Raw genomic sequence first — 26,190 nt, 5'->3', positions numbered from 1 at the left:
TTTAAATTAAAAACACATTTCATTCTGTGTCCATTCTCTATATTTGAAAAAAAAATTAATAATTTTTTAGATCAGAAAAAAATATTTTTTTTTTAATTAAAAAAAAATGCCACACATTGAAAAGTAATGATATGAATCAGAACTTTTATTTTTTTTTTTTTTAATATAGAGAAAGCACTGTGTTATTAGTACCTCACTCTAGCTTTAACACTAGCCCTTCATATATATCTCCAAGATTGTCTAGTAATTTGGGCAAATCAATAATGTTGGGTGTCTAGCCGGCTAGCCGAAAATCGATGTCGATGCAGCTGCAATGGCAAATGATAACTAAAATGGACGTTAAGTATGTATTTGTATATGAATGCATACATACATATGTATGTAAATGATGCTATATAAATAAATATATGTACACCATCCTTATATATTCAAATACATGCATTTCTATGTATGTATGTAAGTGCATATAGTCCATACACACGCACACACGCAGTTTCATACGTGAATGCATAAGCATGTACATATATATATATATATGTATATATATATATATATATATATATATATATATGCACATATATGTATGCATGTACATAGGAGTGCAATTGCAGCGCCGTAGCAACAAGCGGAAATGCATCCTGGCTTACAAGCACACACACTCGCGCACCATAAGGCCCAAGCATTGCATAAACATAAACAGCCAGACATCAGGAGAGAGGGAGACATGGAAAGAGTAAATCATGAAAGCAAGAGAGACAGGGACAGCAAAGGCCATGAAGTAGACATTAAATCGTGCACAAATTTGCATGCCACCGACCTGGCGAGCAACAAAACAAAGGGTGAAGATGATGGGAAAGGGGTGATGGGGGCTTTTGTCAGAGCAGGCAAGGAGTTAGGGGTAGTCGTTGCAGTTCTCTGGAAAGTGAATAGGGTGGGAGCCAAATAAGGGATGTTACTGTAGAAAGTGCAGCAGGAGCTGCAGTCGAATGCAACTCGTCGGAGCATCGGCGTTGGCGTTGGCGTCGGCGAAAACTGCACTTGACACTGCACTATGCAAGTGCGTACGTGCATGTGTGTGGGTGTGTGTGTGCATTTGTGTATGTGTGTACCTGGCAATCGCGTGGAGAATGGAATGGGGCAGACAAATTTTGTGTCTCCCTTCCATAACAGCAGAGACACTACAACAATAACATCAGACATGTGGCTGGGCATCGCCTGCCAAATATGCAACTGCAACTGCAACTGTGGCTGCCGACGTTTCAACCAACGTCGATGTCAGCGTCGTCGTTAGCGTCGTCGTTAGCGTCGTCGTTAGCGTTGACGTTAGCGTTGACGTTGGCGTTTGCTCTGGCTTTTACTGTCTGTCGACTAGTCATGGTGTGCCGAAAACATTTTCCATCTACCAAAATACAGCTTAAAATCGACTTGGATTTTTAAAAATTGTTTTAAATATTATGTAAAGTCGCCACCTTGAACGGCAAAGTTACGCTTGCATAATAGGTTTGTCTAATATACCCAAGTTATTATCGGGAATAACTCGTGAAAAAAACGCATTTTAACTTTATACGTACTATGGTTTGAACCTTTAGCTGAACCAACGAACATTTTCGATGAGTTTGCAGTTATAATGGAAATTCACTACATTCTACAGGGGTATATACATTTACGACCAAATCCAAAAAGCGCATGAGGCTGCTCGCAGCGCAGACGTTGGCGCTGCCGTTGTTGACGCTGGCGCCGGCGCTGCTGCTCTCGCTGCTGCTGCCGTTTTTGTTTATCGTACACCATTTTTATCTCATAATAAGCCTACCGACCGCTGCGCTCCTCGACCTGGACGCACTTCGACACATCCATATCGACGCCGCTTTTTTCAGTAACAGCAGCCAACTTTTATTCTCTATTATTTCCTTGTCGTATTCAAAAACGCAATAGTCTATGGAGTAGAACAGCCGACTGCGGATCGCCGAGACCTCGCGGAGCATTTTTATTTCTCAAACGTGAATACCTTGTCCTTGTGCAACAAAAAAAAAAAAAAAAAAAAAAAAAACAATACGAAAAATTCTAAGAAAATTTTATTTTGTTTTAATTCAAACAGAACCCGCACTAATTCACTCTTCACTTTACTTAGCAACCATCACTGCACCAAATTTTTTCCCAAATATATCCATATTGTTTCTAAAACACTCTAGTACTGATCGAATTTTACTTTTCACTCTGATTTCAGATCATCATAATTTTAACAAAAACAATAGACCAAAAACGTTTTCAAACCAAATTTGCTGACCAGATGCAAATAACAATAGAACTTCATGCCAACTTAACCATAATTCAGTTTGAAAAGCAATAGAACGGACACAGTTAAAACAATTTATTTACTTACATAAATATTTATAAAACACCAATCTCAACCTGAGTAAACCACAAAATTAAAAGATAACTAAATTCAAAAACAACAATCCTAAAATTCTTCGATAATCGTCACTTTAACCAAATGAAACCAACAAACAAATATGTGAACATGACTTGTTTAGTAATTATTAAAGTATTGCAAAATTGGAATCAAAAGTACAAAGCTAAAGTATATAAGCGAAACGAAACGAACACATAATTTTGATAACGAAATAAACTGAAAAAACCGATTCACACAACAAGGGTATAGAAAAAATAAAATTATTGTGTTTATATCTATCAATCAGACTGCGAGCCTGCTAAGAACTAATAAAAAAAAATAAATTTAATGTGAAAATTACTGCAACAGAAGTTTAACAAATTTAAAGAGCAAAACATAAATGAACCACCCAACAACTAACGTAAAGTCAACCCATTTTTATATACCTACCCAAGCAAATAAGAAAACCCATAATATCCATAATATCCATAAGGCCGTTTATAATTTACTTTTATTTTAATTTTTATTCTGTATTCGTTTTGATAAGAACCATCCATTCTCCAGATCTCTTATAGATATCAGAGTAGAACAAAGTTGCAGGCGATCATTGAACTAGGCAAAACAAACTTAGCTTTAGAAAAATGAATTAAGATTTGATTAAAAGGTCTCCCAATCGCAAGATAATTATTGTGCGAAGCCCAACGATCAGCATCAAAATACTTTCATTGTATGCTTATCGGAAACACACTGACACCGGAACAGACAGTTTAGAATACCACATACCATATAGCTAGTATTTACTCACATACGAACATATACAAACACACGCATTCCTAGCAGACAGCAAAGTCAAATATAGTTATACACAAACATAACATTAAAATTATTGGTGTAGTTTCCTAAGGTTCAATAAATATATAAAATTATTATACTTAAAATAGTCGATAATATATATTGTGTAATATTTTCTAGCAGGCTATCATTATAATTATTATGACTATAGTACTAGACACTTACCGATATGGAAAATGGCGCAGTTGGTAAAGATACATTTACTTAAAGCTCTGGATATCCATTGATCTAAGAAGCAACCACTCAAGAGTAGGTGTTAAGTAGAATAAGAAAGAATTATATTTATAATTTTATCGAATCCTATTTTATGACATTCATTTCAAAACTATTTATTTCGGTTAATACATATTGAAATATAAACAATATATGATATAACATTCAATTAAATTAGTAAATTAGTAAAAGTCTCCAGCCTCAACTACAAGTGGAAGTGTAATACTACCTATATTCATATATAAATTTTAATCAAATTTATGAGAAGGAACGATCAAGAGACAAAGACGAAAATAAAAAACTTTTGGTGATATTCTTGGCCTAAACCCTAACCAAAAGAATAATCAAATTGTGATGATAAACATACTAAAACAACCAAAAAACAAATAAAAAGAAGCAAAAATAAACACGAAAAATAAAGCGAATGGCAGAAAACGAAAATTATGTTAAGATAATAGTTTCGCAAGTTTGAAAAATCTTGATAAATTAGTTCATGAAACAATAAAATAAAAACAATAAAAGAAAATATCGAATTACGATATCTCAAAACTGCAACGTGTGCCTTATTCCGGCCTTAAGTTCAAATTAGTTTCAATAATGCATAATAATATATAAACTGTAATCATACAAATAGGATATTATAAATAAAGGTGGTAACATAAAATCTACGAAGTTAACGGAGTCTATTTCGTTTTCAATCATTCGAAAGGACAGTTGCTTAATGCAATGAATCATAACACGGAGTAGGAATGCTTACAATTGTATGGTGGGTTTTAGAATACTATTATATATTATCTTTAGATTTAAGAACAAATAACAGCAATGCAGAAAGCCTATATAATTTTTAGGGCTAGAGTACTCAATTATCCATATTTCCAATAAAACCGACAGGTTGACGATTTTAATTTGTATTAAGATGTATTCCACTATTTCCAAAAAACCTAGATTATCTAAACGTAAAAGGGAAATCCAGCTTGTTACATTAAATTCAAGACTGGTAATCGCTGGGTAGATCCAGATAGTTACCAACAAATAAACTAAACATTGGGACTTTTTATCCACTTTATATGGATCAATTGTTAAAGAGAAAATTGCATCAACCGTTATTTGACCATGGACTCATACTCTGAGGAAATACTAGATAAACATTTACAGATTTGTGTATCACATTGCACTTGGTGGCTGCTACAGCTAAAATTACTGTTAACGTTACTGTTACCTTTCTCCTACGAGCAACAATAGCCAACCTGCCTCGAAATCAGTGTGCAAGAGTAAACTTAAGAGAGGACGCACGTAAGTCCAGGACAAAGTTTGGCGTAAGCGTTGGCGTTTGACACGAAGACGCTTCGCTGTTGCCCGAAGATGTACGGAGCTCGCAACGAAGATGTTTGACTTACTTTGCTCTGCCGCTGCCAACGCCGAATACGCGGCTCGCTTTTAGCTTTTGCTTTTACCCAAGTTCTATTTCTAAGCACGCGAGATGTGTCCTGAACCCTCCGCGACATTCATATTTATACTTGTTCGAGGCTGCGACAAAATTAGTTTTTCAATGACTCGCGTGCCGCCAGGTTATCCTTATCTGAACTAGGGTGCCTCTAGCGACGACGAGTTCGACGCGTGTATACGTTAGAAGGAGCAAGTGCGCGGTTTCTAAATATTAATTTTAGTGTCAACATGTTACATTGCGTTAGTTGTTGGCCACAAAGATCAATAGATCTTCAGGTCAAGTGGAAATATTAAATCTTACAAAATCAAGTATGTTGTGCACCTAACTAACCAACCTTAAAAGATCAGTTGTAACGTACTGTATGCCTTATAATTGAAATGCTATATGGAATATCTAAGCAGCAAGCCTTTATTTTCTTGATAAAACAATAATATATATACTTTTCTTTTGTAATTCTTAGTCGTTTGAGAGACGCAGTGAATGTCGGCATACTAATCACGAAGTTTAGAGATCGAAATATTTGTTTCTAGTAATTATTGTTATTGTCAATTAATCAAGTCTGTCTATGAAATCTATTTTTTCTTTTAAAAATTAATCCAAAAAAAATGATCATAACAAATCCTCTAAAATAAAAAAAAATGAAATAAACCTATTGACCTCCAATATGCTTATGTTAAAGTAAACTAAGCATATTATGTTCAGATCATGCTTAAAATAAGTTCTGTATATTTTTACTCTTTGCACTTGTTCATATGTTGTTAGAATAAGGTTTTCGGGACTTGAAGAAAAGTGATTCCGATTTTAAAAGTTTTGAATGTATTGTTTTTGTGAGATCTAAGAAACTCTTTATAATTTGTATTTCAGAACATGTTTCAAGAAAAGACGTTAACGCATGTTACAACTTAATAAGTATATGGGCATTTTTAATAATTTGTATGTTTCTGCAAATTATTTAAATAAAATGTATACCATATTATACCATTTAGACAAACAAATGTAAATTCTCAAAATTTAGCTGAAAGATAAATTATTTAGATATTAGGCTCTATTTTATGGAGATAATTTAAATAGAAGGCAATGTACGATTTTTTTTTAATAATTATTGTTATCAATTCATCATATCTATTTTTAAAATTAATTTTTCCCCTTAAAATATCAATCACGTAAAAATGTTCATAACATATCTTCTGATATGTATATTAGTCCATTGGAAATCAGATATTCAACAAACGTGTTCTGTGCAGCTTACTTTTAAATATCTGTAGATTGTGTGTCTAAATTAATAAATGATAATGGATGTCCACATTTCCAACTTAAATGGCATGAACACTTAAAACTTTTAAATGTATACGTTTTGGAGGAAATACACATGTAAAGTCCGACGACTTTCATGATTTAAGTAGCTTAATTTTTGAGCTTACAAGCTATTTTCAAAAACATCCCACCTTTCCAGTTGTTTGGAACAGATCCATCACCCTGGGTCCGAAGGAATTGCTACTGCGATCGGAAGCAAAGGTCGACGAGTGGCTGCTGTTGCAGTTCACCAGCGACCAGCAGTACATAGGCAAAGCCTACCAGCTTCAAGAGCCGCACCACCGACCTCAAACGTAAGCGCAACCGGATGCGAAGCTGAAAGCTTCAGAGCTTCAGCTGATCCCACAAAACAAGATTCCATTACATATTTTAAGAATGGATTCGGCTGACTTTTGGCAGCAGGCCCGAGCGCCCTTTGCACTTCACACTGCTGCGACGGCATTGCACCAGCACCAGCACCAACATACGCAACAGCACCCGCAGCCTTTGTCCAGCCAGCAGGAGCAGCATGCCAACCCTACAAATAACAACAACCACCTGCCATTAAATAGCAAATTGGAGCCAAACCAGGTGCAGCAGCAAGAGCATCCGCAGCATCAACAGACACATCAGCAGCTACAGCAGCAACAGCCCCAGCAGAGCATTGAAACTCAGCTCCTGCAGCAACATGTCGAACAGTGTTATAGCCACGAATCATTTGAAGGGCAGCAGTCGGTGGCGACGGCACCAACGTCGACGCAGCTCAGCAACCATCATTTGTTATTTAACGCAGCCGCCGCGGCGGCTGCTGCAGCGCACCTCAAATCAACGGCATTAAATAACCATGCTCAAAATAATATCACTAGCAGCAATGCTAATTCGTCAGATCAGTTGGACAATCCACTGCCGCTTCCTATTCCCCCGCTAAGCAACCACAATCTCAACAGCAGTGGTCATCTTGCAGTTAAAACCAAGCAAGAGCATGACCAACAGCAGCCGCAGCCCTCCGAGGATCCCCGCCCGCAGCCATCCGACCAGACATACAGCTCTAACTTTTACGCCGGTCCTTCCGAGCAGCGTTCACAACTTCACCAACAGCATCAGCAGCAGCCACACCAGCCACGCAGCCCACTTCTCACTAAAACGATATCCCAAGGTCAACAATCGCCGCAACACTCGATAACTCCGTCTGGCGGTAGTTCAACACCCGATATAAAGTACAATAACGAAAAGTTGGCTAACGAAATCCAGGTATGTGCAAAAAATAAATCTAGTTAATTGTTGAAAACATTTTCTTATCATTTTATGGAATCTGTAAACGCATAACGTATTTATTTAGTGAGCAACCGCTTACATATAAACAGGAGATTCAGAATATCTCTTTTTCTGATTCTATATTCACAAAGTAGAACATACTTAGTTTGTGTTCCCACCCAGGTTCTCAATGTATATATTGGTACGTTGACATCCAAAACGACTTTAATATTTCTTCATTTATTCTTTATATGCAACCTAGGTATACAAATATTCGCGTAGAACATATACAACGCATATAGTTTAGTTTATTTGCACAAATTAGTTATTATATGCAAATGGTCAAAGATGATTGAGTCCACTTGTGTAACAATTACAAAAATACTATCTAGCGAGACTATAAAGATGGGTGTCCTTTAGTTAGGCACTGCCCGGAATACACAATTCTCGGAGAAAGATCTTCAGCCACTGTGTGTTATACTATCTTATAATATAATAGTTTCTTTCGTATGTCAGGAAATGGTATCAGTTGTATTGTATATCTATTAATAAGAAACCCTGATACTTAATAAGAAACAAGCACGAGCTGTTTAATTTTGTGATAGTGTGATTAAGAGTTATTTGACTATTTTAAAACACGACCGATTTACAACTGAACCCCGATGCATTTTGTTGGTTTAGAGAATAATTTCTCTTAGGTAATACCACAATTAAAAAGAGACAGTTAAAAGCAACCTTCAAAGAGAGTAAGTCTCATAAATTTCCCATTCATATAAATATATGTGTATATATATATTTAACCACATAAATATGCTACCCCTTTGGCTTGTGTTTAGAACATAAAAGCTCAACAATCTGGATATCCACATGAAACGAAAATGCGAAAGGGGTAGTCTCAAAACTGCTGCTCAATATACCGTGGCTTTCACAGTGAATGGAATAAAGCTTTTTCCCTGTACGATAATTTTCGCCCTCCGGTTAAAAACTTCCAGACTTTTAATTATGAATGGAGCGGGCATTGGTAAGGCTCAGTCATGTTGGCTTGAGGAGAGTTGAAATTGGTCTTGAATTTTTCTTTTTCTTTAAGGTGGATATTCTGACGGTGACTTCCCCTTTCTAAACAAATTTTCAAATAATCTCACACATACATAAATATACACACATGGTTAACGAGGGGTGAGAGAGTAAAAGAGAGTTGAAGAGAGAGACAGAGGGATATTAAAAGAGGGAGAAGAAACGAAAAGGACAAAATTCTTATCGCTTGCTAGGTTTTTAGGTGTCTTTTTCCTCAAGTAACCCCAATCCATAAACGTAAGCGTTCGACTCCCGTTAGCGTTGGCCATTTCCCCTTCTTTGTTTCCGTGTATATGTATATATATAATAAATAAATATATATATATATATATATATATATACATATATAAACATGTTTGTGTGTGTTTGTGGATAGGGTGGAATTTAAGCTGTGGGTTGTTTTTGGTAGGTGAGTGAGTGCTAGTTTAGTTTTATACCACTACACAATATACATATACAACGCACACACCAACACAAACGTTATTCCTATTCTTGCTTCGGACGTTTACGCTGTCCGCTGCTACTTCTATTTTTGCGATGCTTTTTCACGCCGCATTTGGTGAGCAAAAGAGAGAGCGTTTTGTTTTCTTCTCGCTCTTTATGTGTATTTTTTTCAATGAATGTAACTCGCGCATAATTTCTTGAAGAAAACAATAATAGTACGGCCACACTCCTACAGACACATATACCGATGCCAACGAGTTAGAATGAGAAGCACAACTTGACGCTAGAAACAGAGCCAGAGCAGAGCCGCTGGCGTCGACGACGACGACAGAATAAGACGTTGGGCTGGTATCCCATTTACAGATAAGGCGAAGCGTCTGCCGGCAGAAGTTTAAAGGACATCGGGCCGTCAGGTTGCGTGTGACTCCGCGTGCTACAGTGAAATACTAAATATACGCTTAACGTAATTTGTAGAAACTTAATAGTAAAAAAGCACACGCTACACATCCTGAAAAAAAACAAAAAAAAAAAGTCGTGGAGATTGCCATAATCGGGAATTTTAGTGCTGCTAATCGTTGCCAATTGTCAATTGTGCAGCTCGGACAACAGCCTTAGCCGGGTCTGGGCCTTGGTGCATTCGATACAAATACCAAATACAAACACACATATACATTCATATATTCGCACACGCATACACAAACATATGGGCAGGCATGTTTAAAAACAGAGATATAAATTCACGAAAAACATATGCACATATGCCCAAACACCCACATAGATACATACGTTAGCTCGGTAGAAACCGTAAACAAACAAATAATTTGACAAGGACACCGCAAGAGCTGTTGGTGCTGGTTCATTGAAGGAATCGGTTTTTGTACTTCCAATTACCTACGAAACACTAATGCGTATCGAACAACCTAATCCGAGCCGATTCGTATCTTAATTTGTCACCGTCTGTCTATAGCAAATGTATATACATGTGTTTTGATATATAATAATAATAATATATATATATATGTATAAATATATAAATATAGTACGAACAAAACAAAAAATTATAACTAAAATAAACGCGAACTAAAATATTCTCGCGAAACAACTAATAAAGAAATATTAAAATAACTGTTCTTCGTTCCGTTTTCTTTGATTTTCAACCGACTTGATCTCCTTTTTAAAATGACTCTTGACTGTGAAAAGGAGCACGATGTAATTTCATTTTCAATTGAAAATCTGTCAAAATTAAAAAATCCTACGAATTATTTTTCTTTTCGTGATCTTGACTTTTTTGCTTTGCCATTGATTTGCTCTCACTTACTTTCATTCCGTTTGTGCCACCCTATTGACCTAGCTTTCGCATTCGCTAAAGGGAAAACACGTACAACCTACATTTAACTAATAAAAATTTCCTCAAAATCGACAATAATTGCATCTTTAATGATTAAGATATGTAGTATTTGTAGATAGGTAGAGCGTAATTATTATCTTATAAATATATCTTCTATTCTTTCAGTGTTGACCTTTATATAGAATCGCAAATAATTTACAAAAATAGATCTAATTTGAATACTTGAAAGCATAAGAAGCTTGATAAAAAATATTTTCAAATAAAATTTTATAAGCTTAAAATATAATTTGGTAGGAGCAAGTATTATTTATAATGAAACGCAAGAATTAGAATAATCTCTTCCCCTTAATCTGCTTTATTAGTTTACATGTCAGTTGAAAGCCATCTAATACCAGAGAATTTCTCAGTCCCTTCAACTTATAATTATTAATAAATTCAAAAATGGATTTTAAGCAGTTGTGGGATTTTCTTATTTATCTAATTTATTATATTATTATATATTATTATTATATATTATTAATATATAATATATTATTTTATATCCTTATTTATTTCAGATTTAGTTTTGTGTGAGCAAAGAGTAATAAATAATTACAAAAAAAACACATAGTACTAATTATTATAAAGTACCATATCTAATTTTTGTAAGCCGACTAACCGATCGTTTGCCGCCTGGCAAATGTAGAGACGCACGTAATGTTTTTTGTTTTTAACCAATTATATAAAAAGTAATTAATATTATCTTTACGATTTGGTTGTTTATTTAGATTTGCTATTCTCGTTATGCTTAAGTAACTTTAATTTCAACAAATCTGAAGAGAAATATTTCTACTATCTACTGTCGGCGCAGTATAAATCACATGCTTTGATCGATCTGCTGGCATATAGTCACTGTGTGTGCTGGAGATTATGAAATACTCTCGAAAGATAAAAAGAAGCAGGCCTGTTTCAATCATCAATAAAAAAAATAATAATATATATATTCATATATATATTCATATATAAATTTTAATTATTTTTTTTTTTGCATTTTAATATTTGTTTTGCAACTCTACGATAATTCTTAATATTGAAACAGAGCACTTATATATGCCATATGCTGATGAAAATTAAAAATTTGTATAGATTATGAAATATGAAACAGGTCTACTTACATTGAGTAATGAAGTAATAAAATTTGAAGTATTCTTTTTTAATATGTATCTAATTGAAATTAAAATAAATGTAACAAAAATTTGTTTATTGAATTTCCATTCTGATTTTACCATTTCAGCTTCAGCTCTCCAGGTCCAGTAGCGCAGCAGCGATCAGTGAACGTACCCTTGAAGAATGTTGGTCAACCCTGCAACGAGTGAGTTGGCATCTCTTCCGTTGTGTATAGTACTCTTCCACGTTGAAGACACAAAATACCACATGTATATGCACATCCTTCCATACATAAAAACTTACATACCTAATTACTTAAAGCACATGAGATAAAATTGAAAAGCATAACACCCCGAGAGCATGATTTCGAAAGACCTCCGACTATTTACTTGCTATTATTATTTCGTTTGTAGAGGTAAAATTAATTCATAGAATAAGTCGAAAATAGTCATCTTGATAATTGAGTTGGTGTTTCCAAAACTACAACTCTCAACAACAACTCTTCCCAACAGTAACTGAACAGATGAAAGTTTGCCCGCAAAAAATCTGCACAACTATATAAATATTACAATTTTGGGTTTTCAAGCCTTACAATGCACAGTGGTTTTCTTTTTGTTAAAGTATATATTCCATAAATAAGAAACCTTTTACAAGGTAACATTTCATCGCTCTTCGTGAAGAAGATGGGAATACATAAATTTACCTAGACGGAATGTATACATACGGAATATACATACATACAGACAACCGCACACACATACACAAACACGTTATTTACAAATTATTTTAAGTTTTAATTATTAAAAGAAGGTATAATGCCATTATAATAATAATTGATCGATTAGTATAGAATTAATCGAACGCTTTGATCCGTTATTATTTGGTATCAGCCACTGTATGATGGACCTAGACAAGTTCTTAATGCGTAATGTACTTATTGATCAATAAATATAATTTTTGTAAATGCATTTAATTTTTTTGGTTTGGTTTGTTTGATTTTTATTGTTTTTCTTAGCCCCACTAGCTTTATCCACGCACACATAACAATAATACATTTGTTATTTGCTATACACATGTGTATGTGCACATACATACATCAGTTAGTCAGTGATATGTATATGAAGCGCCCTACACTTTAAGGAAATGTAGATCTATACGTTAATGCAAGCAGTTTGGATATTAGGGAAAGACTATATTTTTCTATATATAAAACTGTTTGACCTGACTGACTGACTAGGAAGCTGAAATTTTCACTTTAGTTACCTTATGTGATGTAGGTGCACGTTAAGATGGGGTTTTTCGAAAATTACAGCCGCAAGTGAAAGCATTTATTTTATACATATATATATATATATATATATATATATATATATATATATATATATATAGCGGGTATAACACGGCCTTGCCCGTGGCATGTATAAAAGAATCGAATTTGTCTGCTACTGCTTGTTACATGAATTTGAACTACTTGACTATTTATTTTACCTTTTGATGGGTAAAGGATTTGCATCAAATCTAAATTACACACACATTTTTTACAAAAATGGACCCTCGCGTGACAAGTATTGTGGGAAGGGTATTAAGGCGACATCCCAAGATAATTTAAAATTCTTAGCGAAAACAAAATCCGTTTTGCCACACCAACAGAAACGCATGCAGACATTTTATGCATACAAACTTACAGCCAAACAGACATATACATATGTACATACACATACATACATACACACAGTATTTATATGTGAATTTACTAAAGCTCATAAAGATGTCGAAGGACGCACAGACATGTTAAAGTAACGAATAACCTGCGTGCGTCTGTGTGTAAGTGTGTGGTATGTCTGGGATTGTTCCACCCTCGCGGTTCATTCAAATTCGAAGAAAAACAAGAGTAGATGCACACATATTTTGTTTTGTTCTTCCCCTAAGCCAAGGTACATTTTTTGCGACCATTTTCATTTTGCTTGCCTTCGACCACTGTTGTTTTTTTTTGTTCGTTCTTTTTCTATTAGCAGCGGCATACGGTTACCGTTACCCCCTACCGCCGTTCTTCCCCTACGGGGTGTACCATATCTTACCCTCAAACGACTCACACAATCACACAGCTCACTGGTAGGCAGCACACGCAAACACCGTAGAAGGAGGACGATGCCAACAGTAGATATTCATTGGCGCAGAGACCCCTCTGCCATCCACCCCTCATGCGTGTGTTGAAGAATTAGAAAAAACGATACGGTAAAACAGAACAGAGAAAGAGAACGTTAAAAATGTGCAAAAGAAATTTAAAAAAGTATATATACATGTGTAGTTTGTACATATGTAGTGTAGTAACTAAGTGCAAATATCCTTGTGCACATATGTACACAGCATACAGTAATATAATGCACATATTAAACTTACATTGGTGATACAAATTTTGTGATAGATAAAAACTTCATTTGTTTTAGTTGATCCACAGCTATTCTCTTGGTCGATTGACAAATATTAAACTCCTTAATTTAAAGAACATACCCTATCTAAAAATATATCAATTATCTATTATTTTTAATATATCGGCAAAAACCTGATATGAGGATCTATTTCTAGATACATTAGATATTCGGTTCCTTGGAAAATCTAAGAAGATTATGTTTTAACAAAATGTTGATGCATTTATATACATATATGAATATTTATGTACATAATATATTGTTTTATGCTTAATTATTTGTACATATGTATGTAGTATATGTACACTTTTAGGGATTCTGTATTCGGCTAGTCGTACTTTCACTGTCCAACGACAATCTACTGACCCTCGTCCACTTCACTTTCCATATTCGCATAGCTCTTAACCCCTCTACGCACTCATACACACTTGTACACGGCCGTCCTATTATCGCACTCTCATTTGCCGACGATTCGCAAAACTGCCGTTGGCTGGCTAGTGACTGGACAGCGCTGTCCATAGTGCTCGCCATTTTTATGCGATGCAAAGGACGAAGGAGCGAAGGAGCCGGACTGGGACCTGTGTCATGGCTGCGCTCGCCAAATGAATAAAAACTGCAGTGGCAAAGAGTCTCGGCCAAATGACGAGCGGCAGTAGCGAATCGGCGGGAGTGCAAACAAACTGTTGGCGACCAACCAACCAGAGAAGACCGCACGCGGGTTGTCTGACTGCCTGCCTGGTTGCCTGTGTATGCTTTACCATTGCTATCGTCCTCTTCCTTATACTCCGGTCGCACCTACAACCATATTTCTTGTGGATTATTAAGGTGTATTATCGGTACTTTGATACTCTCTTAAATTTTATAAGCGTGACTACCTTAAAATATAATATCTATATAAATATACTCACTTATGGACTTAATTTTCTTTTACATGCAACTGTATGAAGGAGACATGTTCGATCTAAATTGATTCAGCCCTGTTCGACTTAAATTTGATATATTTATATTCTCCTAAAATATACGCATATAGAGATTTAAATTTGTTGTTTGTACTTATCTATTTACATGTCCAAATATCGATGAAAATCGTCTTTAAAACTTAAAATATGAATATTTAACTTTTAGGATACCTCCGCACTCCCTAAATATTAATAAATACTAATTTTTAATGACATATTTATGTCCTTAAAGCTGCTCATAGATCGGACAATTAACATTGAAGTAGTTCATTATACATTATTAATATCTAATATATGCCTAAAAGAATTTTTCATTAAATACATTTAATAAAATTAATTGCTGATAAACTTTTTGCCCTGCTACAATAAGTTATAAAAAAAAAACAAAACAAGTCTTATCAGAAAGTTTCCATCTGAAACCTATAAAGGTATCTCCCAAAGAAAGCGAAGGTTTTCTGATACTTTCTGAGTCTTGAATTTTTTGATTATTGTTGCTCGTGAGCACTAAACGGTCACAATACATTTTATAAAAATCAGCAGAAATTTTTTTTGGGTTGATCCAAAATGCCCATTTACTTACAAACAATTATTTATTCGCTTGCAGAGGGTATTATTATTTTTACGCAAAATGTGATACGCAGCAGATATCGTCGAATGAAGTTATAAAATATTCATAATCAGTATCAATAGCCGATCTGCCTGTGCGTATTTGAAATAGTTTCTCTATTTTTAGACATTTGAACCATTGGACATTTGGAAATGCATTCATATACAATCGTTAGAGTATTTGCAACCGCACTTTGTTATCAAGATTACTTAATGAAATTCCCCAATCAGGGACTAAATTATTATTATCTTTCTCTGAGAAAGCTTCTATACGTATCGTAGTTTATAGCACATTGGAGCTGTAAAATAAAAAAATAGATAATCTTATATATGTATGTAAGAGCATTTAATCTTCGGCAGTCAAATTAATATAAAAGATACGTCTCGCTCTGGCTTTTATCTGTTTGTGTATAATTATACAAAAAAATTAAAAACAAAACAAACATCAAGAAGTGTTTTGCTGACTTGTTTTCGTCTTGTACGACATGCAACTATACACATTTTATAATAAGATTCACCAAAAAAATGTTTTAAAAAAAGAAGTAGAAAAAAATAATGCCAATAGTTGTCGAAAAAAATCTATAAATGACCCTAGAATGAAATACGCGACAGCAGTTTGTGCGAGAAGGTAGTAGCTGAAAGTCGATATATTCTTCCCAACTCACAATTACATATTATGTGCACATACACACTCACAAATCAGCGCTTAACCTTGACCATAGTTACAAAATTAAGTAGATACCAAACACATTTTGCAATATATACATCTAAATTTTAAAATATTGTTAGCCAAAGAGATATCCGCACATGCCCAGAGTAAAAAAAAAAAACAGACATTATATTTACATACATATTTTGTATATACATATAGATCTCACAAACAAAACGATGAAAAACAGGATTGATCGCTTGTAACCGATATGTTCGTCCATTTTAATTTTCCAGCTTTTCATGCACAAGAGCGCCATGCAGCAAATCCAACAACAGATTCCTCGTGTCGGACTAGGGGCGCACGGCGTACCCGGGACGGCTAGCATGGGCAGCGGTACAACGCCTGGCGCAGAAACAAAGCCACACCAGTGCCAGCAGTGCATGAAGAGCTTCTCCAGCAACCATCAACTTGTACAGCACATACGCGTCCACACTGGCGAGAAGCCCTATAAATGCTCCTACTGTGATCGTAGATTTAAGCAGCTATCCCACGTACAGCAGCACACGCGGTTGCACACCGGTAAGTACTAGTCGTACCAACAACTAAAAAAATTATCTTTGCGGATTTCGGGGGCAAATAGACGGTGTGATACACAAAGTAATTTTATCTATAGTTTTTGAGTTATTCTTTAACAACCAACTCTTAAACTCAGCTTGTGTCGGTTTATAAAAAAACTTGAACCATAAAGAAGAATGTATATTTTGGATTTCAAGTTTTTATCTTTTGTAGTTTCCGAGATCTACACGTTTACTCAGACGAACGGACAGGTAGGCTGTACTGTTTCTATTGTATATAATTTTAGATATTAAGGGTTTATTTTATTATAAAATCGCTTGTAAACAGCAAAACCAAATGCAATGGGTTGAGCTCGGATCCAAAAAGTTAAACAGAAGAAACCATAATAATTATGTTTTGTGGTCCTTCATCTCAAACAATACAGAAATCTACTCATTTTTGGCATTCAATACTTTTAACTATCTCAATAATGAAAGCATACATAAATTAAATGGAACATCCACAGCTGAGACATTAAAAGTCTGTGTTCATAACTTAAGTACTTAGTCACCTCATACACAATTCCTACCCAATTTCTACATTTTTATAATTACAATTTGCGCGTTTTCTGGTACAAGCTTGATTTCATATTATGTGCTTATTACTTAAATATATTTTTTCGTTACTGCTAGTCCTCGTAATTACAAAGCTGATGAAATTTTTCAGTATTTGGACAAATTAAAACGACCGTCAGCCCCTAAAACAGTTGCAATGTGGGACAAATTCATGTTCAGCAGTATTTCTATTCTAGGCCGAAATGTAAAATAACAATTGCTAAGGAAAAAATAATATATCCAATCTAGGCTAAAAAGTCGGACTGCCAATCAATATTTGCCTATTATAAAAAAGCGGGTCTCATTTTCATAATTTCAAATAACACGAAATCTTATGGAACACAGATTTAGACTATTTAAAAATTTAATTTATTTCTGTCTGTGTTTTGTCGTTTATGACAGTAAACAAAACAAAGCATATCTACTTGTTTTTATACATTGTACGAAAAATACTGAATAATATAATTATTTTACTTAATCTTAATTGCTAAAGTTATTTTATTAAAAATGTTTAGAAAATATTTTCTCTACACTGCAACTATTTCGGCTCTAGAATGCCACAACGCCCAGGGCACTTTCACAGCCACTGTTGTCGCCCATTTAGATTTTCTCTCACTCCCTCTCTTTCACTCAGTCACTCGGCATTCTCAGTTAAGAGCTTCTCTGCGTTGCATTTTCACCGACCATGTCCAGCGTACAGCAATAATTTTCTTTTTCGAATACAGACTCGTCAAATCTAGGAGTTCCAATGACAAAATGCTAAAATGACAAAATGACAATGATAATTAAATAAACTTTGAGTGCTTTTCGTCGCGACTTTTTCGGTTGACGCCAGCTGCGACCAGTGAAATATAAATACCTATGGGAACAGTAATAGCAATTTAACTCAGAATCGGAATGGGAGTAGGGATGGACTAGTCGTCGGAAATTATTCAACGTCATTAGCCGCATTGAAAGCGATGTTTTTTTTTCATAAGATCTCATATTGTTCCTCAACGTCTTTCGTTTAGTTGAAGCAAATTATATTCACACCTGATTGAAACATTACAATTACAATTTTTTTGTTTTTTTTTTTTCAGTTTTTATGCTTAGTTTCTTGTTTCTTTTAGCATTTCCCTTCTTTTCTTAATGCCCAAATGCTGAAAAAAAAAATCAAATACGCTTTAATTAAAAACCAGTTTGCACCCTGCAACCGAAACCGGCATCGGCAATGAAAGCAAACCGACGACCTTCAGCTAGCTACGAATGAGGAGTTGATTCGGGCCTGGTGTTGGGCTTAGATTTGGCTTCGGTTTCGGCTTGGGCCTTGGCAATTAGACAATGCAATGCTAACGGCCCGGTGTCGCGCAGCGATCTATGAGGCTAAACAGCATCAGCATCAGGACCAGCGTCAACATCAGCAACTCAGATAATGAAGAAGCTATTAGGCAGCTGCCCACCGCGCCTCTCACTTGTCCACTCCGTCTACTATATAAGTGAAAGCCGCAGAAGGCAAGCTTCTAGGGGCCGTCACGGAATTCCATTGTAAGCACGTATTCACGCAGCCCTTTGCATTCTTTAAGGCTCTTTAAGTGGTTGTTCAAATATAAAGGGCGACATCGTGCTGCTAGGTGTAAAGAGTTGCTGCTGTGGCTGCCAGTGCTGCCAACGGTCGCTGCAGAAACCTAGCTCAAGCCAATTTGAAAGCAGCTAAAAAAATTTCGAAGTCGTCCGTAGGATTTTTTCCTACTATTTTACAGAATAAACCAATTAGCAACAAACAGGGTATTTTTGTGAATATTTGCTAGAATTCATACTGTAAAATAAGTACTAATCCATTGGGCATTAACTATTTTTCGCTAAAAAAAATATCCAGAAGCTAGAAAATAGCTGTAGAGGCAACACTTGTGGCAACTGCCGCCAACATCGGGCAACGCAATTCCGAACGGGTTATTGTCGCTGGTATTGGAGTTGGGCGGTTCCAAGGCATTCACTGTGCTCGCGACCGCAGTTTCATCTAAAAGACTGCACTTTGTTGCTATTTATTTGCATTTACTAGTAGGTGTCGCTTCCAAGCAAAGTGACTGTAAGTAGCTTAAATGGTTTAGTGCTTTTGGTGTTGCCAACTATTCGTACTACACCGTTTTTGACCGTTCCGCAGTACTGACCTTCCACTTTTTCTTTTAATTGCGCGTTCAAATGAAATTAATTTTCTTGCAAATCTGAAACACGTAATTGCTGCATAGCTCCAACTTTCGAACGGCTTACCATTTAAGAGACTTGCCCAACGAAAAGCAGCAGCGCGACGCGATGCGTTGCGACCCTGAAAGGATTCTTACTGACTGTCGCTGTCTGCGACATCATTTTCTAGCGCTCTCTTTTAATCTTGTTAAAATGAAGTCAATCAGTCAATTACAGCTCTGTACCGTATGCTGCACGTTTAAGACATTAAAGTATTCAAATGTCTGAGAGTGTTACAACGCTCGCATCCTCAAAGCAGTGTTTAATTATGGAAACATTTAAGATGTTATACCTTGTCTTAGGGCAATGCCTAGATGTTAAATTTTTAAAGATATTTAGTCACTACGGTTCGGTATTCAGCACACCTTTTAATCTGTCATATTCGTCTGACCATTATTGCTTTCAGTTTCAGATTTAAAATTATGAGATATACTTAATCAGTCAATTACAGCTCTGTACCGTATGCTGCACGTTTAAGACGTTAAAGTATTCAAATGTCTGAGAGTGTTACAACGCTCGCATCCCCAGAGCAGTGTTTAATTATGGAAACATTTAAGATGTTATACCTTGTCTTAGGGCAATGCCTAGATGTTAAATTTCTAAAGATATTTAGTCACTTAGGTTCTGTATTCAGCACACCTTTTAATCTGTCATATTCGTCTGACCATTACTGCTTTCCGTTTCAGTTTTTAAATTTTTGAGATATACTCAAAAGAGTGAACTGTGTTTTAATTGAGATATGCTTCAAAATCATTATTATATTTGTACAACCCCTTTTAAATAGGTAGTGCATATTATTCTCTATTATGGAAACTCTCTTCAGATAAACACGAAGCATCTCCTCCTACTCCTAAGGAACAACATTATCTAATGGAATCCATTGCGTGAGTTGCGGTGACTCGCTAGCTAGTCAGATTGTAGCATGTGAACCGACAGCCGGTCGCCAGATTTAACCAGCAGCACAGTGGAATTATCCTTTCATATGTTTTGCCGAGTTTTCCCTGGCGGTTGTTTTCCGGCGGAAAAATTTAAGGGCGTTATTAGTGATAGTCTCTGTTTTCAAAAAAAAAAACCTTGAACGGCACACGCGAACCTTAAAAACTTCAAAAATGAACGTATATCCTAAATTGTTTTCATAATTGGAGCCTACTGTTTTCAAACTAAATGAATATCTCTAGTTTAAACTAAATGGTCAAAATTTGCAGGAGAACGACCGTACAAATGTCACTTGCCGGACTGCGGTCGAGCTTTCATACAACTCTCCAACCTACAGCAGCACTTACGAAACCACGATGCCCAGGTGGAGCGAGCCAAGAATCGGCCCTTTCATTGTAATATTTGCGGCAAGGGTTTTGCAACAGAGTCCAGTCTGCGCACGCACACATCCAAGGTGAGTTTAGAAGTTTAAAGCGATTTCTATCGTGTTAAGCATCGACCAGCACCCACACTGTTGTTTAGTTTCATGCCTAATAATACACAAAAAGGAAATAACAGAACCTCAAATTCAAAGCGCTCATTTCTGTTGTGTTTCCGCCCTCTGATAAACGCACTTCCATTTCCATCAATTCTTTTAATGCACGCACCAAATGCAAACTGGTATCTCATGACAACCCATATCGCCTCACCTCAGGAGCTACAGCTGCATCTTGGTGTCTTGCAGCAGCATGCGGCACTTATTGGTGGGCCCAATGCAACATCATGTCCGGTATGCCACAAGCTCTTCCTTGGCACCGAGGCGCTTTTGGACCACATGAAGCATGTGCACAAAGAAAAGTCGCCGACGCATAGCGAACCACGTAAGCAACCACATATAAAAGGATTTTCATTTCATCGGGTATCACATTCAATCATTGTTTCTCCTTACAGCTGCTCAATTTGGTGATAGTATCCAAAGTGGCAGCGGCAACGGTGGTGCTGGGCCCGGTTCGCTAGCAGCGCAATGCACGTCCGAATTAAGCTGCGCCCAACCATCGACAACCAGCGGATCCAGCCTGAATGACAGCTACCTCGGCAAACGAAGAACTGCGAACCACCCTTGCCCCGTATGCGGCAAGCACTACGTCAATGAGGGATCCTTACGCAAGCACTTGGCTTGTCATGCCGAAACCTCCCAGCTGACAAGCAGTTTGCGCATGTGGCCATGTTCCGTCTGTCAGGCAGTCTTCACGCACGAAAACGGTAAGTTAACGGTTGTGTGGTCCGATTGACTGACCGACTAACTTATATACGTCTCAAAATGAAAACTTAGCCTTATTTTCAAAGCTCAACATATAAAAGGAATGAACAAGCATATCATCTATTTTGGTAGTACCTCAACTTTGGAAATTTGTCGAAAACCGGTTATATTCAACTGTTAACCGTTCGATCCGGTTGAAGCGGAAAGCTTTAATAGTTATGACCAGAACTTAAATTACTTAGATTAGTTTATTAAATAATTGAAAAACATTAATTAATAATTGCATTTATTTTGAACAAAACTTACCCATCTCCTTATTTCTTATGTTTCAGGTCTTCTTACCCACATGGACCACATGCGCATGGATCCAAAACATCAGTTTGCGGCGCAATACGTTCTGGTATGTACCCTCGCGCTGGCTGATTTCAGTATACATGACATTATTCCTTATGTTTAAGAAGGTTTTTACGCGACTGACTAAGTTACTGATTGGCAATGAAAGCACAATCCAAACTGTAAGAGCTAGAGCTGAACCATCCTATAATTCTTTTTCGTACGACCTAATTCAAACATAATTTAAAACTGTGCTTTTTTTGGATCGTTTTCAATCCCTTTAATTCATACATACCCATAAATACATACATGTTTGACACACAGCTCGTCCATTGTCACCAATAATCCTCGTTGTTCACAAAGTAATAGGAGTACATTGAATTTATGCAATCTCTGTCTTGCCCTCGTTCTGTCTGTCAATATGAATGTAAATAATTTTGCCAACTTGTGGCATGACAAATTGAGCTAAATGAGATTTAATAGTGAGATTTCGGTAAACGGAATTAATGTATATAATATACAAATTTTTTTAATTCGAACGCAATTTGAATTTTTTGTTTCAGTCTCGAGCGGCGGCAGAGCAGCGCGAACGCGAATCCCTATTAGCAGCGACATTGGCTGCTTCTTCAACGAGTAGCGGGGTCAGAGAGACTGCAAATATGCTACCGTTGGGAGTTACCCCTGGCGGCTCTAGCCCATTGTGTCCCTCGCCATCAGCGAACTCGGAGTGTTCGTCGAATGGACGCCTCTCCTCTTCATCCGCATCGGATCAGGAACAGGATCAGGGATTGAGTGAAAATGAGAATAGCAGCCACAACAATAATAATAGCAGCGCTAACAACAATAATAATATCAATAACAATAATAATAACAACTGCAATTCAAGCAAAATCAATATGAACGAGTTGAGACTGCCCAGTTCCAGCCAGTACAGTATGGATGCCGAGCTGCACGCCAACAGAATGTCCCTAATGGCAGCTGCATCAGCCGCCGCTGCGGCAGTGGCCGCCTCAGCTGGCTCAAGGTCACATGATGGCACCATAGACGCAGCTACTACCGGACCGGGCAGCGCGGTAGTCCAGGCGGCCGTTGTCAACCTGGCTGCCGCAATGCGCATGAACAATCCGGCAAATCACCAACAACAGGTAAGACTTTATTTCGGAACGGCTACAACACAGAGTTTTTATCTATTTTTTTATAAGCAGAACCATTACTGAATTTTTACCAAATAAAATTTGGAAAATATATGATTATCCAAGTTTTGAACCAAACCGAAGCTGCTTTTAAGTCTGCTTCCCTAGTTGTAAGGCTCAGCATAGTTGCGGTTACTTTCTATCGCTTTTCCTTTTTTTGTCGGTACCTGAATGTCACAAGTAGTGTAATTAATTCTTCTTTTGCTACTTAAAGCCTGGCGAACACCAGCTGCACCAGCAAAACCATCAGCAACAGGCGCAGCATCAGCACCAACATCCTCACCATCAACAACAGCTGCCTCATTTGCCATTATTGTCTCCCCTCGGCAGCCAACAGACACATCCTAGCAATAATAACACTCGGCGATCTCCGACTATAAACGTTCCAAGCCTACAAATGCAGGCAGACACATCGTCCGTCATGATGAGCATGATGCGCAGCTCTTTGGATTCTGGTTTGGGGGGCATGCATCAAATGGAAGCGCTTCATCATCAACACCACCAAGCGTCCAATTACTCACAGCACGCAGTGACACCTAGTTCGCAGCAGGCGTCGTCACATCCTCAACATACCCATCCTGAAGCGGCACTGCGAATGCATCAACAAGCCGAGGCTATATTACGCTCCCATACTGAGGCCGCTTTTCGTCTGGCTGCCTCAGTGGCCGCCACGAATGGTAGTAACGCTAACTCAACGTCTACCAGCACTGGCACAATAAAAAGCGAATCCTCGGTACATCAACAGCGGCAGATCAATGGCAGTGAACTGCACTCATCGCCGCATCGTTTCCAATCAAACGCGAACCAACCGCACCCCCACCCGCAACCGCAATCACTACAGGAGCAACAACCAAATCCACACAACTCATGAACTTTAAGCGAATTTACACAGTACCAGAAGACACATCGCTATCCTCAACGGGAAGACCAGCATTGATTTTAGTGTGACGTATTTCTTCCTGTGTCAGCAGCACCCAGTACCACGAACTCAACCTGGCTCTGTGTCGTTGTTGTCATTTCGTACAGAGTCCACTAATGACTCTCTGGGAGATGAATACATCAAGAAGAGACTAAAAATAGAAAAATATAAATTTACTCATCTATTGGCAAATATGTACTTATGTGCTTTATCTGCAAGCCAGTAAAAATGCACATGTTTTGTATATACATAGAACATACATGTACAATATATTATTGTATGCATTGTATGCAATACCATATATTTTGAGTGAAATCTAGACTAAAGTTCACAAAATACTCAAGAGCTAAATGTCGGTGTGAAAGACACACATTCAGATTTAGAAGACCGAACAATTATATTTTAATGAGTTCTAATTCTGGAAGCTTATACTGGGTACTGGACTAGATTTCCCAAACCGGACTCATACAGTACTTTCCATAGGGAAAGTGTATTTTAAAATAACTTCTGGGTTTATTGTTACTTATCGATTACTTTAAACAAGATTGATCTGCGCAAAATATAACTTTAGAATGTATATATATATACACTCTCTATATATATACTCTCTACCGATATATATAGAAGTTTATATAGCGTATAGTTTAGGTAAGGAGGGTATATGTATTTAGAAAGTTTTTTTTTAGTTAAAAAAAAGAAAGTTCAATAAGATTTCCAAAAGCTTTTACAATTTTCAATAATTTCAGAAATTCAATGCATTTATTTAGTCATCAAACTGTTTGTCCTGACTGACTGACTGATTGTTGACCAACGCAGAGCCGAAACCGTAAGAGCTAGGAAGCTGAAATTTTCACTGTAGTTACCTTATGTGATGAAGGCGCACGTTAAGACGGGGTTTCGGGAAATTCCACCCGCAAGTATGGAAATATCGCGAAAAACATTTGTATGAAACTTTTTTGCTTACCATCCGATTGGCCTCAAACTCAATTTCAAAGTTCTTTGTTTAAATTTATTTGAGGGGTGTCTCACACTTTTCCAAAAATGTATTCCTCCTTACTGGAAATAGGTTTGGTGGGTGACGTTTGGTGGGTGACGTTTCGCGCTCAAATTCATTTGCATGGATCTACATAAAAAATCATTTGAGACGTGTTTCACATTTTTTGCAAGATCTAAGCTCCTTCGGTGGAAAGTGGATTTTAAAGTAATTGTTTGAGAATTTTAAGCTGTGTCCGATTTGCATCAAACTTATTTTCAAAGCTCTATATAAGAATATAATGAATACGTGTTTCCGCGGTTTGGGAAATTCCCCTCGAAACAGTGGTAAAATGGCGGAAAACGTTTGTATGAGATTAGTTTGTTTACTGTCCGCTCAGTTTCAAAATCACACATAAGTGCCACGGGCAAGGCCGGGCTATACCCGCTAGTTTATTTATAAAATATGAGAGTATTCAATGGTTCTAGCATATTTCATTAAATATTTCCTATTTTATTACATATTACTTATTTGCGCCTAGCGACGTCGGGGCATTTCTTTTATTATATATACAAGAGAGCTGCACGACTGATTTTAAATATAAAAAGGAAAGCTAATATTTCTTAGTAGGACGCTACAAAATCTGCGTAATTATTTTCCTGTGAAGCTCTCTATAAAGCATGTAAATGTAATAAAATCTTACGTCTGTATATTGCAAAAGATTAAAATAATACTCTGTGAACTAAGATATGCTACGTTATGATCCGAAATCCAGTTGGAATTTGAGTCTTTAGCTGAGTAATTGATTGGCCGAGATATGTTCATATCCATGTGCAATAGAAGTATTGACTGTGCTTAAACATAACTAGAAACATTCACAACGTATAAATCTACATTTTGAACGTGTATAAAGAAGGTATGCAATAAGATTAAAATATGTATATACCTATAAGTATAACATTGTAATTAAATCGCCAAAAAATCACTCTTTGTTTCATTACTCTACATCTGATGCCGAAAATTAAATACCCTTGAAAACATAACAGACTTGTACCAAGTTCTGTAATTAATGAGTAAATTTTAATTATAAAAAAGAAGCAA

At 36.5% G+C, this 26,190-nt stretch overlaps 1 protein-coding gene across 10 annotated transcripts; it reads left to right on the top strand.

Moving 5' to 3' along the window:
* Positions 1-1,899: 1,899 nt before the first annotated feature.
* dati (zinc finger protein datilografo) lies at positions 1,900-26,188 on the top strand. Of its 10 annotated transcripts, none has more exons than XM_032434206.2 (11): positions 1,900-1,997; positions 2,225-4,220; positions 6,355-7,445; positions 11,588-11,689; positions 16,400-16,685; positions 20,701-20,885; positions 21,159-21,291; positions 21,362-21,673; positions 22,004-22,071; positions 22,568-23,149; positions 23,412-26,099. In XM_032434206.2, exons 3-11 carry the CDS (start codon positions 6,591-6,593, stop codon positions 24,066-24,068), a joined length of 3,180 nt encoding a protein of 1,059 aa, XP_032290097.1. In that variant the 5' UTR covers positions 1,900-1,997; positions 2,225-4,220; positions 6,355-6,590; the 3' UTR covers positions 24,069-26,099. The 10 variants fall into 10 exon arrangements, with proteins under 10 accessions (XP_032290097.1, XP_032290094.1, XP_002059757.1 ...); XM_032434203.2 differs by having other exon boundaries at positions 1,904-1,997; positions 21,126-21,291; positions 23,412-26,188; XM_002059721.4 differs by having other exon boundaries at positions 1,907-1,997; positions 11,588-11,665; positions 21,126-21,291; positions 23,412-26,185.
* The last annotated feature ends 2 nt before the right edge of the window (positions 26,189-26,190 follow it).

The sequence above is a fragment of the Drosophila virilis genome, chromosome 6 (genome assembly GCF_030788295.1).
Source record: "Drosophila virilis strain 15010-1051.87 chromosome 6, Dvir_AGI_RSII-ME, whole genome shotgun sequence".
NCBI lineage: Eukaryota > Metazoa > Arthropoda > Insecta > Diptera > Drosophilidae > Drosophila > Drosophila virilis.
This window is presented reverse-complemented; position numbering and strand designations above follow the sequence as displayed.

What these genes read in the sequence shown, in the direction of transcription:
- dati (XM_032434203.2), top strand. Translation starts at nt 6,591, where the DNA reads ATGGATTCGGCTGACTTTTGGCAGCAGGCCCGAGCGCCCTTTGCACTT. An exon ending in AGTTGGCTAACGAAATCCAG is followed by an intron (nt 7,446 to 11,587) that starts GTATGTGCAAAA and finishes TTACCATTTCAG; the next exon opens with CTTCAGCTCTCCAGGTCCAG. An exon ending in GCACACGCGGTTGCACACCG is followed by an intron (nt 16,686 to 20,700) that starts GTAAGTACTAGT and finishes CAAAATTTGCAG; the next exon opens with GAGAACGACCGTACAAATGT.